The sequence below is a fragment of the Ovis canadensis genome, chromosome 14 (assembly GCF_042477335.2).
Source record: "Ovis canadensis isolate MfBH-ARS-UI-01 breed Bighorn chromosome 14, ARS-UI_OviCan_v2, whole genome shotgun sequence".
NCBI lineage: Eukaryota > Metazoa > Chordata > Mammalia > Artiodactyla > Bovidae > Ovis > Ovis canadensis.
In genome coordinates this window covers 62,757,780-62,773,303 of record NC_091258.1, presented here as the reverse complement: position 1 = coordinate 62,773,303, position 15,524 = coordinate 62,757,780, and the positions used below count along the sequence as shown (strand labels likewise).

At 52.1% G+C, this 15,524-nt stretch overlaps 1 protein-coding gene across 1 annotated transcript in view; it reads right to left on the bottom strand.

The window, feature by feature from the left end:
• The window catches only part of SPTBN4 (spectrin beta, non-erythrocytic 4), a 75,610-nt gene that overhangs the window by 43,121 nt on the left and 16,965 nt on the right, over positions 1-15,524 (bottom strand). Inside the window, exons 7-15 of the mRNA XM_069550768.1 lie at positions 14,179-14,291; positions 13,892-14,079; positions 13,700-13,817; positions 13,097-13,255; positions 12,054-12,356; positions 11,120-11,270; positions 6,465-7,413; positions 4,854-4,991; positions 1,402-2,152 (exon numbers count right to left, since the gene is read on the bottom strand). Of these exons, the coding sequence (XP_069406869.1) occupies positions 1,402-2,152; positions 4,854-4,991; positions 6,465-7,413; positions 11,120-11,270; positions 12,054-12,356; positions 13,097-13,255; positions 13,700-13,817; positions 13,892-14,079; positions 14,179-14,291 (2,870 nt within the window). The remainder of the gene's footprint in view (positions 1-1,401; positions 2,153-4,853; positions 4,992-6,464; positions 7,414-11,119; positions 11,271-12,053; positions 12,357-13,096; positions 13,256-13,699; positions 13,818-13,891; positions 14,080-14,178; positions 14,292-15,524) is intronic.

Below are 15,524 nucleotides of genomic sequence, written 5' to 3'. Positions count from 1 at the left end.
AGGTGGATTCTTTCCCACTGAGCCACCTAGGAAATCCCTTCATAGCGTATATCTGACATGATATTATATATGCAGTTACTTTTTTTATCATCTCCTCCATCTCCTCCACAGACACACACACACACACACACAAATGCCAGCCACATGAGGATGGGATTTCGTGTTCTGTTTCTTCTGTGCTCAGCTCCAGAAAAGTACCTGATATAGCGTAGGCACTCAGTAAGTATTTGATTAATTGATGAAGACTTAGCAGGCGCCATGTGACTTCAAGGAAGTCCCTTCCCTCTCTGGTGTTAGTTTTCTAACTGGTAACATGGGTGGGTCAGAATGAGCATCTCAAGGCCACCTCAACTGAAGTGTTTAGGAACCTCATGATTCTAGGGGCCTGCTGTCTGCTCCTCCAGCTCATCCTCCGTCTAAGCCAGCTTTCTCTTGACACCAGCACAGGCTGTCATGCTTTCCAACAGATGCTCCTGCTCAGTCCTGTCTGACTCTGTGTGACCCCACTGACTACTGCCCGCCCGGTTCCTCTGTCCATGGGATTTCCCAGACAAGAATACTGGAGTGGGTTGCCATTTCCTCCTCCAGGATCTTCCCAACCCAGGGATTGAACCCTCGTCTCTTGCATCTCCTGCTTTGGCAGGCAGATTCTTTACCAATAGCACTGCCTGGGAAGCCCATGTTTTCTAAAATGATTCCTAAAAGCTGGTACCTACTCTTGGACAATCTGAAAACTAGGTGTTTTTATCTTGTCCAAATCTTCAAACTTTGTTCCCATCTCAGAAAGATCCTTGAATTGGATCAGCTGTTCCCAGATAACCATGGCACTTGACTCCTCACACCATAATAAACGCAGTGACGCTGTGCAATCTGCCATTCCCAAGAAGACAGTCTGCCAACTTAGGCCCCCACAGCCGCATAATCCACAATCATTTACTAACCACAAGAATCCCTCAACCTGAACCTTCCTGCCCTAACCTTCATCCTCTGTTATCCACCCCAAGAGCTTCTTTAAACCCCATTAACCATCACCAATCAAACTCATACTCTTATTTCCCTCCAGATAACCCACAAACCCAGGAAGTCACTCCAAAGAACGTCCAAGTGCATTACTCACTCAGAACAGTCCACAAACTCTTAGTCACCTCTAACAGAGTAAGACACCCTCCTCCCCATCGTAATACTCAAATTCTGTTATACACACACCCACGCTTGTTCACACCGGATTATTCACAAACCCAGCTATTCATACTAGATACCCGCACCCCCCCTCTCCCCCGCAGCATGAGGTACGCCAGGAACCCAGTGGTCTCCGCAAACACACTCCTCCATACAGTTTTCTGTTCCCGAAACCCCCTGCGGCCTCAGACCCCCACACGTGCCAACCCCCGAAGCGGGCACCTGGTTGCGTAGCACCGCTCGTGCCTGGCGTAGGTCGCGCAGAAAGAGCTGGTAGACGTGCGCCTGGACCAGCGCCTCCCTGCGCGCCTCCCACAAGCCGAGCAGCTTGTGCCAACCAAGTTCGAGGTGTGGCAGCCACTCGTCGAGTGCCAGGCCCGGGCCCAGCTCCGCGCCGTCGCCCGCCAGCAGCGCCTCGCTGGCCGCCACGATGCGCGCGTAGTCCTCCTCTCGCTGGTCCACTTCCTCCTTGAGCGCCGCGTGGCGCGCCAGCAGGGCGTCCGCCTCTTCCAGGCTGCGGGGCAGGGGCCCCTCGCCGCCGCCCGCCGTCTCTTGGGCGCGCACCAGCCAGTCCAGGAAGGCGTCTAGGTCGTGCAGAAAGCGCTGCAGGCGTCCGGCCGCCGCCACCGCCTCGCCACAGGCCTGAGCCGCGCCGGCCAGAGCGCCCCACTCGGCGCCCAGTTCCTCCGCACCCTGATGCAGCCGCGCAGCCTGAGCCGGGAAGCGCACAGCCAGCAGGGCCGCCTCCTCCAGGAGGGCCGCCTGGCGCGGCTCTAGCGCTTGCAAAGCCGCCTCCAGGCCGCTAAGGCGCCACTGCAGGGCGCCGCCCGCCCGGGGCGCGCTCTCCACAGCCCTCCGCTTCTCGCGCACCTGGGCGCGCACCTCCGCCACCTCCAGCACATGGTTCTCCACCAGCAGCACCGCGCTCACCTCTTCTTTTCGCTGTTCCACCAGCTCCACGATGCGGTTCCACCTACCCAGGAGAAGCAGGGCAGCGTAAGGAAGACGGAGACCCCCGCCCCGCCTTGGGTGCGGAGGGCCCATGACCCTGGGTGGAACCCAGCCACTGTGTGACCTTGGAATGTCATCCTTATCTCCCCAAGCCCCAGTTCCTGCCTGTGTAAAATGGACTCTGCCGGGCACATTTGCTTAGAACAGCGGTTCTCAAAATGTAACCTGAGCGAGGGCAAAGCTATCTTCATCAAAATGCTAAGACGCTATTTGCCTTTTCACTTTCATTCTGTGCCGAGTGTACTGTGGAGATTTCCAGAAGCTACAGGAAAAAGACTGATTGCAGAAGCAGACCTGAGTACTCAGCTGCCTTCTCTTAAACCAGACATTAAAGAGATGTGCAAAAATGCAAAACAGGGACTTTCCTGCTGGTCCAATGGATAAGACTCCAATGGATAAGACCCCCTGCATTGGGGGCTGGGTTCTATCCCTGGTGGGGGAACTAAGATCCCACATAGGCAACTAGAGAAGCTCTCACGCAACAAAGACTCAGCACAGCCAAAGTAAATAATAATTTCTTTTTAATGCAAAACAACACCATTTTTCTTGCTACATTTTTTGTTTGTTTTGAAAAATAGTCACTTTTTCATTTAAAAAGTTATGTTACCATAGTAAGTTTATTATTATTTTAACGACTTACTATTTTACATTACTCAGTATTAATTTCTAATATAGTAAATACTGACAGATATAACCCATTAATCAAGCTCTTTGGGGGTCCTTAAATTGCTTTTAAGTATGCAAAGGGTTCTGGAACCAAAGAATGTGAAATCTGTCGGCTTATGACATCAGATAATATGTTGGATGCAATAAACAGTAGTTGAGCATGTTCTATAAGCCAGGTGCTGAGTCAAATTTATTTTATCCTAAAATAAATTTATGGGACTTCCCTCGTGGTCCAGTAGTTAAGACTCCACACTGCCAATGCAGTGAGCACAGGTTTGATCCCTGGTCAGGGAACTAAGATCTGTAGGCGCCGTCAAAAGAATTTTTTTTTTAATTTGCTCTGTGCCCTCAAGCAAGTGATGATACTGCCGGACCACAAAATGCTAGGCTTCCCTGTCCTTTACTATCTCCTAGAGTTTGCTCAAACTCATGTCCATCGAGTCGGTGATGCCAGCCAACCATCTCATCCTCTGTCATCCCCTTCTCCTCCTGCCCTCAATCTTTCCCAGCATCAGGGTCTTTTCCAGTGAGTCAGCTCTTTGCATCATGTGGCCAAAGCATTGGAGCTTCAGCTTCAGTATCAATCCTTCCAATGAATATTCAGGGTTGACTTCCTTTAGGTTTGACTGGTTTGGTTTCCTAGCATGAATCTTTACAATTGTCCAAATATCTTGTTCTTTTATTGTTTATTTCTTAACTCTCTCTCTGTCCCCTCTAGAATGGACATAGCACAAGGGCAGAGATTAGGACTCTGAAGTCAGAAGGGCTCAAGTTCAAATTCTGCTCTGGCCAGATCCACCATGTGAACTTGGGCAAATCATTTTTGTTTCTCTTTTCTCATTTGAAAAAAAGGCAGATAATTATGTCCACTTCACTGGGTGTTTAATGAATTCTTGTGGCTAAAGCACTGGCGCATCATCTCACTAACAGCCGTAAATCACTAGCTGTCATTATCTTTTTAGGCCCTGGTGCCCTGGGATTGTTGAGGATACAGACGCTTGGAAATCACTGGATATTGGGATCTCACAGCACAGCAGTTAAGGGCACAGTCTGGAGTCAGACAAATTCAACTTCAAATTCAGGCTTGATCCCCACCTAATTTCCCGTGGGACCTTAGGCCACCTTTGCCTCTCTGAGCTCCTGTTTCCTCCTTTCTTATATGGGTGTTTACACCCCCACAGAGTTGCTGGGAAGACTGCAATATGTGGTCAAGGGCCTCAGCTCTGGATTCAGGCAGAACTGGGTTTGACTCCTGCTTACTAGATTGAGTAATCCTGGATGAGGAATTCACCTCTATGGATCTGTGTGTTTATCTATGAATCGTACCTTGCAAGAACTACTTGTAGTGTTCTAGGGGAAAGGTTTAATTGGTTACTATTCTTAAAGAGTTCTGAATGCTGGAAACTTTACTATGGCAATTGGGATACTGGGAGGTTTTTTTTAAAGTGCTTGGAAAAATTCCTGGCAGCCAGTGGATTCTCAATACATCATTTCTGAACAAGTAAATTAAGAGCCCATTGAAATGTATTCTATCCTCAATTTACCACATCATCGCTGACACTGGGCATTATCATTTTTTTTTCAAGATTTTGCTAACTTACTAGGTGGCCTGCAGCCCTTATTCACTAGAAGGACTCATGCTGAAGCGGAAGTTCCAACACTTTAGCCACCTGATTTGAAGAGCTGACTCACTGGAAAAGACTCTGATACTGGGAAAGATGGAGGGCAGGAGAGGAAGGGGGCAACAGAGGATGAGCTGGTTGGATAGCATCACCAACTCAGTGGACATGAGTTTGAGCAAACTCTGGGAGATAGTGAAGGATGGGGAAGCCTAGGGTGCTGTGATCCAGGGGGTCGAATGAACAACAACAACCTTATCATCTCAGGAGCTTGAAAGGGCACATTCTTGACCTCTATAGTTGAGTGACTGAGGAAAAGAATGATAGGAAGAACTGGCCTGGGACTCAGAAGGACTTCCAGCCCCAGGCTTCACTTACCTGCTGTTGAGGTGGTCCTGGCAGGAACGCACCTCATCTGAGCTGGGGTGACCTCCTTCCACCAGTTCCTGAACCGTGTGGTTCACATCCAGGACACGGCCCATCAGACTGTTCATCTCCTGGTCCAGACTCTCAAATCTGCGGAAGAAGGATGGACACGATCAGTGAGGCCTGGACGCTGGGGACCTGTTCACTGGCTTCTGCGAAACTGCCTTCTCCTGGTTCTCCTCTGAACTCTCAACCTCATCTCCTCAGGCTCCTCTGCTGGCTCCTCTTCTTCTACCTGCCACTTAAGTGGTAGGTCCCTCAGGGCTCTGCCCTGGGCCCTCTCAGCTTTCCCTCACATCCTGCCTAGTCCATCTCACCCACCCCCACAGCTTCCGCCCTTGCCCCCGAGCCCATCAGTCCCACATCTGTCTCCAGCCTCAACATTATCCCTTTTGAGCCTGTCCCCCACCTTAAAGCCTGCTGTGTTCTTTGGGCTCTTTGCTGTGACTCACACTCACTTCAACATCTCCCCTAGTTTGTTCTTCCTCTGGGTCTCCATCCCAGGGACAGCTCCCCTCCCTCCCTTCCCCCTCCCCACAACCCCTGCCATTCCCTAGGCCAGAGCCCTAAGCCTGTCTGCCCCCACGGCCTGTTCTCTCGGGTTCCTGCCATGGTCCAGTCCTGTCCTCTCCTGTCTGAACCCCCACTCTAGCTGCCTCTCTAGGCTCCCAGCCATCGTTCTCACCCCCTCCAGCCCACTCTCTATGTGCCAGCCAGAGAGAACCGTTTTAAACTGGCTATGGTCTTCCCTTGTTTAAAACAATGTCCAAGGCTGTGGCTTGGGTAACTGTGGGCACAGTAACAGAGGGGACCAGGCCTGTGTTTCCAGCAATGCCCAGCCCAAGGCCTGGAACAGAGCAAGGGCTCAATAAGTATCCACTGAATGAGTGGATGGATGAATATGCTCAGAGAGGGGGGTGCAGAGGGTCCATCCACTGACTTAATGACCCATCTCTAAGTCTGCCAACAGATAAATCAGTATTTAATATGTCCCAGGGTGGTAATTGCTATGAAGAAATGTAAAGTGAGGTGAGGGAAGAGAAAGTGACAAGGGTCAGAGCAGTTTTATTAGCTGGGGAGGTAACATCTATGCAAGGGGTAACATCCTTCCCATCTAGGGATGGGAGTCCCAGCGGAGGGATCATGCTGAGCCATCTCTGGAGGTTAATATAGCCCAGTGACTATAAGTCTCACAGAAATAGCAGTAAACGCCCCTGGAATGCTCCCTGGACCCAGGCATTTGCTAATTACTTTGCACATTTACTGTTCTCCAGGAGCCCATGAGGTTGGGACCAGTAAATATCATTCCCATTTTGCTGGGAAGATCCCCTGGAGAAGGGAATTGCAACCCCATCCCAGTATTTCTGCCTGGGAAACCGCATGGACAGAGGAGCCTGGTGAGCTGTACAGTCCAATGGGGTCGCAAAAAGTCAGACCCTACTGAGCGACTAAGCAAACACACACTGGTTCCAAGTGTGTGAATATGGGGAAATTGGTGAATCAAGGAAATCGAGACTGCGTGCGGGACGAAGGGGACCAGGAGTCCCACCGGTGCGCGCTCACCGGTGCTGCACCACCTCGACGTCGTCCAATGAATCGGGCACGCGCATGGCCAGCAGCCACTGCTCCTTCTCCCCAATCCACAGCTCGCACGCGTGCACCTCGCCGAACATGCGGTAGACAGCGAGGGCATCGCGCAGCCACTGGCGCCGCAGCGCAGCCACCTCGGTCACCTCGGCGAACAGCTGCTCGGCCTCCACCACGCGCACCTGCAGTGCCACCACCAGGGGCCCGGCGCCACTGGCGCCCCCCAGTGTCGCCAGCTGGCGCCGCAGGCCGCCCACGGGCCCGCGATGCGCCTCCACCTCCCCTGTGAGTGCGCGGTGCTGGCGGGCCAGGCGGCGGCTGGACGCTTCGTCGTGGCCGAAGTCGCCCGCGGCTGCCAGGCGGTAGGCGTCGCGAAGCCAGTCCAGGAGCCCGTCGAGGTCCGCGCCGAACTGGTGCAGCGCCCGCGCCTCCTGCAACCGCCGCTCGCGCCTCGCCGCCGCCTCCTCCAGCCGCTGCCACCGCCGCCGCGCGCTCGCCGCGCGCTCCGCCAGGCCCGCCAGGTGCACCGTCTCGGCGCCCGGGCCCACGGCGCCACCGGCCGCGGCCAGCTCCTCGCCCCGCCGCAGGGCCTGCTGCAGCAGCGCCCGACGCCCGCCCAGCTCGCCCTGCAGGATCTTGTGCTGCGCCAGGAGGCGCGCGGTGCTGGACAGGTCGTGTGCGCCGCCCGCCGCGCCCGCCGCGCCCGCCGCGCCCGCCGCGCCGCCGCCGCCCGCCGCCTCCAGGAGGCGCTCCTTGTCGCGGGCCCAGCTCTCGGCTTCCTCCAGCTCCTGCAGCAGCGCCCACAGGCTCCGCGAGGCCTCCAGCTCCGCGCGCCGCCTGGCCGCCTGCTCCTGCAGCTCCGCCAGACAGCCGTGCACGTGGTTCACGCGGTTGCAGATGACCTGCGGATCGCAGGGCTGGTAACCTGGGCCACGGAAAGGGGGAGATCCCAGGTTGGGCACGGACCAGGAGCCGCCCAAGAGAGTCCTTGGCCCGAGTTTACCAGATGTCAGATTATGCGCCCCCTCCTCCTGGCAGCCTTCCCCAACACCTCAAATCTGGAGCAGGCACCTTACCAGGCTCTCGCAGGCTTCTTTGTTTCCCCATCCCAGCGCGGGCCACTCTGCCTGTGACTCCCTCATCCCACCTCTGACTCCTCTGGGCTGTTGCGAACATTCTGTATCTCCCATTGGGGTGGGAGCCCCATAAGGAGAAGACCTGGGGCTATCTCCATCAGACCATGTTCCCACCACTGCCCAGCACATGGTGGAGCCCAGGGCAGTCGCTTAGTGAAAACGGTGACTTACTGACTGAATGAGGGATGGAATCGGAGAATCAGAGAATCCTAGAATCTTTATATGTTAGTGTAAGTGCAGGGTTTTTCCTTCAGAAATGGACAAAATGAAACCTCTCTATTCTTAACCTATGTTTTGACTCTCCTCTCTCATCCTCTGTCATCTTATCTCTTAACCCAGTGATCACCTAAACTCCTTTTTATCTTCAAATATTTCACCTTCCTCCTGGACCTCTTAAAGAACCTGCCTGCAATGGAGGAGCGCCAGAAGACGTGGTTTCAATCCCTGGATTGGGAAGATCTGTTGGAAGAGGGCATGGCAACCCACTCCAGCATTCTTGCCTAGACAGCCCCATGGACAGAGGAGCCTGGCAGGCTACAGTCCATGGGGTCGTAAAGAGTCGGACATGACTGAAGTGACTTAGCACGCAGGCACACACCTGGATCTCTGGTTTGAGAACTGTGAGATTAACTTAATGGGTGGCAGTCAGCATTTCTTTAATGGAATAGAGTAGAATGAATAGAAAATATGAGAAGTACGGGGAAGCGTTGTTTTCCAAAGGCTTTGTATCTCTGTGTGTCTGCACGTGTGCCTGTGAACTGTGGGTTATGAGGTAAATGTATTTCTTACTGGGTCAAAACAGTGGGAGAGACACTGCCCTAGATGGCATGTGAGGTTTATGCATTGCTGGACATTCACTGAAATTGACCCAAATTCCAAGGCACCCAACTGAATAATAAACATCAGTGGCGTCCATGTATCCAGCGCTTACTCTGACCCAATGACACTGAGTTCTCACAACCATCCTATAAGGCCAGTATCCTCCTTAGCTCCATCTTGCCGATGAAGAAACTCATACTCAGGGAGGGAAGCTGCTTGCTCAGGATCAGCTAAGAAGTGGTACATCAGGAGGCCAACTCTGGACCACTTCGCAGGCAGAGCTGCCTCCCGTCACCATGACAACACACACACTGCTGTCTCCCGTTACCATGACAACACACACCCTACACTAGCCTCTTTGCTGTTTCCACGGTACTGCTGGTGCATTATCACTGGGAGCTGAGATCTCACAAGGAAAAGACAGGGAGAGCCTCCTGGACAAACATCCATAAGAATGAAGGGTGAAGGATGACGAATGAATGATGCCTCTTGGGGTTGTGAGGCTGGTGATTGGCTGAGCTAGGATGCAGATACCTGCACTGGGGCTTGGAAGGAGACCTCAACATTTGCTCTTAGGACATATCCCAGCCCATGAGAGTGAGAAACTCCCCCGGCCATCCTGCAAGCTGGAGTGTGTGCGCATGCTGGGCTCATCTGTCTGTGGAAATTTCAAAGCAAGAATATTGGAGTGGATTCCCATTTCCTCCTCCAGGAGATCTGCCCAGCCCAGGGATCGAACCCACATCTCCTGCAGTGGCAGGAGGATTCTTAACCACTACACCGCCTGGGTAGCCCCTGAAAGCTGGAGAGCCTCTTCATTTTCTAACAATGCACCAGGATTCCCGAGGGCCTTAGCTCCAGATAAATCAGTGAGATAGATCAGCCTCCAAACCCTCTTATCGGTTCTGCACCTCTGAACCTCAGTTTCCTCATCAGTGAGAAAGAAAAAAGCAGTCTTGATGCTGTCAGCACTCATACACAGTTGCACAAGACAAAACATCAGACAAGCCCACTCAGCAGGGCTTCCCCGGTGGCTCAGTGGTAAAGGATCCACCTGTCAATCCAGGAGACACGGGTTCGACCCCTGCTCTTGGAAGATCCCGCATGCCACAGGACAGCTAAGCCCACGGGGCACAACTATTGAGCCTGTGCTCCAGAGCCAGGAAACTACAACTAATGAAGCCCATGCGCCCTAGAGCCCACGCTCAGCAACAAGAGAAGCCACCGCAATGAGACGCCCATGCACCACAACGAGAGAGTTGCCCCCATTCGCCACAACTAAAGAAAAGCCCGCACACCGACAAAGACCCAATACAACCAAAAAATAAATGGATAAAATTATTTTTAAAAAAGACCACTCGGCAATCATGATGGAGACGAAGACAAGACCATTCCACAATCATGTCTGCATGCACACAAAACAAGATCACTGTGCAAACCACAAAAGTCACCTGCCTGCCTACCCACGCCTGGCCAAGGTGAACCACTCCTGCCAATCATGTTCCTCCCACCACCTGGTTAAAAATGATTAAGATGCACAATCATCTAATTACCCCCACTTCCTGATAGCATCCAACCTGCAGCAAAATACACTACGTTAAATCATCCCAAATCACCGGACACAGCCCATGTCCTACAATAAGCCCCTCTTAACATCTTCTTACTAAGATGCCCCATGGTCCCCACACTCCCATGCGTGCAAATCAAGCTTGATTTGACTACAGCAGGGCTCCTGGTGGTCTTTAGCTGGAGGGTGTTGACACCACGAAAATGAGAACCTTTCTAGAGTCAGTCTAAGTTTTTGCCTGTCGACATCCATGCCCCTGCTTCTGCTAATGGCATCTCATCCCTGCCCCCTTCTCAGTTCGTGTCTTTGGAGAGAGCTGACCCCACTCTTGGCCCTGGGTGAGCATGTCACATAGATGTGGCCAATTAGATCATGTATGTAGCCCCGGGCCATAATGCTTGGCTGAGTGGTGGGAATGGAACCCACCATGGGCTAATGAAAGCTTTCCTTGGGCCTTTTGCCAGAATATTGGGAGAAAGGGGCCTGTCTCTTGCTGGATCTGTGAATCTGCTGGGATGTAAATGTGGGCTGGATGGTCCCAGATTTACACCACAAGGGGAGGGACTGCCCAATAGTGACACAAACATAAACATTAGAGGTGGAGACAGGTGGAGTCTTAAAAGCATCACTGAACTATCCCTGGATCCAGCCATACCTGAAGCAAAACTCAACCCTTCTTACACATTTAGTTACATCAGCCAATATCTTCTCTTGTTCTCCTTAATTGAAATTGAGTTTCTATCACTTGATGCTGAACAGGCCTTGACAATAACTGCCTTACCCAGTCTTTTTATGGTATTCACTGAGACCCCACTGTGAAAGGCTTAGCACATAACAAATGTTCAAAAAACGTGAACTATTACTGCAGAATCTCAAAGCAGGAAGAAGTCATGTGGGCCAGCCTCGCACTCAAGGCACTAATTTCCCATGTGATATCCCTGATGGAGTGTGATCCTAGTTGGTGTTTGGATACCTCCAAAGACAGGGAGCTCACTTCTTGATCTGTATCTCAGGAGACATTCTGCTTCTTCTTTTCTTTTTTTTGACATTCTTCTTCTATTAGCACAAGCCCTGAAAGTCTCCACCACAGTCCTCAGCCCCAGGCTCACCCTGCAGCTGTGAGAAACGCAGGGCAGCAGCATTGAGGGCCTCCACCCGCTCACTCTGGGCCGCGATGTCCCCCTCCAGCAGTCCATGCTTCTGCAACAGGTCCTCCGCCTCCACCAGGTGCTGCCCACACTCCCGGGACAGCAGCTGAGCCTGCGAGTAAGAGCTGCCCTGAGTGTAGCTTGGGCATCAGCCCGCAGGCCACTCCCCCTTCCACCCACCACCCACACCAGCCTTCGCTCCTCTACTCCATCACCTAAACTCTGATCTCTGTCTCAGACCCCATGCCTCTGTCATCACCTCTCTCCATCTCTGTCTCTCTGGATGCTCCGTCTCTCATCGTCTCCGTAGTTCTGGGCTTTGTCTCTCTCTCTGCCTTCATCCCTTTCTTGTTTATATTTCTCTGCCTCCATCTCGATTCCTACCTCTTTCCCTCCATGTCTTGTGTCTGTATCTCTCTCTCTCTGCTTCCATCATCTTATCTCCATCTCGCTCTTTATCCAACTATCTCTCTCCCATAGGTCTCTCTCTCTTTCTCAAACGGATTCCATCTTCCTGTGTGTCCTCTGTAGCCAACTTTTAATAGATTTCTGGTGATACCTTTGGGCCTGCTTCTCTGGTTTTTTTCTCTGATTTCTTTCTCTGAAACTGTCTCAGTCTTCCTATGACTTAATCTCTGTCTCTGTCTGTCCCTGATTGTCTCTGTACTACTGTGTCTTTTTATCTATTTCTCCGGGTATTTTTCTGTCTCTCATACATTCTTCCTCTGCCTCTGTGTCTCTCTGTATCTTTCACTCTTTTTGTCTCCCTTTCTCGTCACCTCTTTCTGTCTCTCTTCTCTTCCCTCTCCATCTTTGACAACTCTTTCAGGATAAGGACCCCTCCCACCCCTCCAGGTATGCCACCCCCATCACTGGTGCCCGATCTGGCCCCTACCTGCATCTCCTCCATCCAGTCCACCATGTACACCATCTCCTGGAAGACCTTCTGCAGAGCCAGGTTCTGCTCGAGCCGCGTCCGCCGGGCACCTACCAGCCCGGTCAGCAGGGCCCACTGGCGCAGGACACTGTCACGCTGGGCTGCCACCCGGCGGGCATCATAGTAACCTTCAGTTGCCAAGGCCTGGGCCAGCTCTGCCACGCCCTGCACCCGCTCCTCATAGGCTGCTATGTCTGCCTCGATGGCTTCGTGCTTCTTCATGGCTGCCTCCACCGCCGGCAGCTCATACCCAAAATTGTCCTGGGGCAGGGCAGGCCACAGATGCTCATCCATAATGACTCGGCAGTTAACCTGTTACCTTGACCCTGTGTGGCCCTGGAAACTCCCCTACCTGCTCTTGTTACCCTGGAGACCAGTCCTATCCTTCCCTGTTACCCTGGAGATCAACCCCATCACCCCAAGTTACTTTGGAGACCATCTCCAACCTTCCCTGTCACCCTGGAGACCAGCCCCACTATCCCCAGTTACCCTAGAGACCAGTCTCATCATCCCCCCCCCCAGTTACCCTGGAGACCAGCCCCACCATTCCCTGTTACACCTCTAACCCTAAATTTGTTACCCAGGAAACAAGCCCCATCCTTTCATTTCCTTAGAGACTGAGGACCAGGCCTACCCTATCCTCTTGTTTAGGAGACCAATTCTATTCTTCCGAGTTACAGTGGACACCTGATAACAACCTCCTTTGTCACTTAAGAGATAATTAACTACTCTCCCTATTTCTAAAGAGACTAATTCTGTCCTCTCTAGTTACCCTGGAGACCAGCCTCACTCTCCTATTACCCTGGAGAACAAGCCCACATCCCTCCCCGACCAGTCACTTAGGAAACCAATTCTCCCATCCCACCTTCATTTGTCACCTAGAAGACTAATCCAACACTTCTCTGTTGCTTAGGAAATCGAGAAATCTCCCTTTCTGGTCCCAAGGCCGTCAGCCTCACCCTTTCTCCCTTTCCCCCGGAGCCAAGCCCTTCGCCCTGTACCTGGGAGACCAAGCGCTGGTTCTCATTCAGCCAGCTCTCCCGCATGGCCACCTTGTGGTCAAACCTCTGGGCCAGCAGTTCCAGCTTCTCCTGCCGGATCAGCTCAGCCCGGAGGGCAGCCTCTCGCTCATGTTCTGCCTTCTCCAGTTGTCCCCATGCCTAGAGAGGCAGTCAGATTCCAACAGCTCAGAACTTCCCTGGTAGTCCAGCGACTAAGACTCTGCGCTCCCAATGCAGGGACCCTGGTTCCATCCCTGGTCAGGGAACTAGATCCCACATACCGAAACTGAGTTCACATGCCACAACTAAGATCCCACATGCTGCAGTGAAGACCTGGGGCAGCCAAATAAATAAATAAGATTCCAATAATGCCCCGCAGTAATGGCCTTGGCTTCTCTGTCTGAGGTCATGCTCAGCACTTTGGCACCTTTGCACACACTGGAAAAAAAATCTTGCTTCCTTATGACCCTTTACTGTTGGAAAAACCATCAGAATGGATGTCAGATGCATGACATCTGCAATGTGAAGAGTTCCCTTGAGCAGTGCACAACCTATACAACCTCACAGGGCAACCCTTCCTCTGCCCTACATCCTCAGCCTCACCTTGTCAATATCCCAGATGCCACAGCCCTCCCGGGGCACATAGAGACGACGGTTGCAGGCCCGCAGCTTGCTCTGGATGCTGAAGAGCAGCACCTCCAGGTTTCCCTTCTCCTGAAACCTGAAGGGGCCTGAGCTCAGGAGCCCTGCCTCCACACCTCCACCTGCCACCCTCCGTGCTGAGCCAGGCCTCACTTGACAGGCTTCTCCAGCGTGCAATAGGCCGTGAAAGCCTGAAGCTGCTGCTGCACCCCACTTAATGAGTTGGCAAACTTCTGGTTGCTGATGAGACCCACGGTGCGGTGGATCCAGGCCAACAGCTCGGTCGCCAGCTCCTCGTAGTGCTCAATGACCTTCCCCACCTCCAGCACCTGGTCCAGGACCTGACCCGGCAGAGGAAGGGAGGGGGGTCAGTCTCCTCCCAGATGTAGCCCTGTATGGTTCCCAGGCTCCCACCTACCCTATTCCTGGGCTCCGTGTACCTTTCCAATCCGTTTCCCCTCCACAGCCAGAGCCTTCATCTTGGAGAAATAATGGTAGAAAGAGACCACATAGGTGATGATGGATTTCTCATCAGGAGCCTCCATGTTCACATCTGAAGGGTAAAGAAGAGTGAGAGAGCGTGACGACGAGCACTCTGACAGAGAGATCAAACATACTGAGTGGAGGTTGGGAGAACTCAGTCTTCCTAGCTGTGTGACCTTGGGCAAGATAACTAACCTCTCTGTTCCTCTGTCTTTTTTTTTTGGACCACACCAAGCGGCATGCAGGATCTTAGTTCCCTGACCAGGGGGTCAAACCTGTCATCCTGCAGCAGAAGGGTGGAGTCCCAACCACTGGACTACGAGGGAAGTCCATGTTGTTCCTCAGTTTCTTTATCTGCCCCATGAGGATCTACTTCATGGATTAAACAGTGCCTGACACATATACACCACCATGGAGAAATTAGCTACAGTGATTTCTTGGACACACCATTCATTCTACTGTCCACCTCAGGACCTTTGTTCCTTTGTCTGGAACACTGTTCCCTTTTCCATGGGCCAAACTCCCACTCACCCTTCAGGGCTCCACTCAAGTTTCCTCAAATAAGCCTTCCTGTTCCTTCTGTCTAGACATGATCTCTTCCTGTTATTCTTCCTCATGCCCTCTTATCATTTCCTCCTAGAATATATCACAATTTAGAACTGTGTGTGTGTGTTAGTAGCTCAGTTGTATCTGACTTTTTGCAACTCACTAGGCTCCTCTGTCCACGGTATTCTCCAGGCAAGAATACTGGAGTGAGTTCCCTTCTTTAGAGGATCAATCCCAGGTCTCCCGCATTGCAGGCAAATTCTTTACCACCTGAACCACGAGGGAAGTCCAGTTTCTAATTACATGTTGCCTTATGTGATTGTATCTTTATCAAGTTTGAGCTCCATGAGGACAAGTGCTATGCCTGTCTTTTACCACTGTCCGGGCCATGCCCAGCAGACAGCAGAAGCTCAAAAAATACATAAACTAAATATATGAATGGTATATGAAGTTTGAGGTCAAGGACATGGGCTTTGAAGGCAGCCTGAGCTTGAATCCTAACTCAACCACTTACTCACTCAATATCCTAATAAAATAGATTGAACTGCTCCGAGTTCAGTTTCCGCATTGTTACAGTAAGGATAGTCACAGTGCCTGCCACCTAAGAACACTATGAGTATGAGAGAGAATACTCATCGTGGAGAATACTCATAGTGGCATAGAGGAGAAGCTCAATAAATCCTGATTATCATTTCAATTTACCCACTGAATGCATAGCATCATACTTGGCCCTGATTCTTCTTCACCTCATAAAACT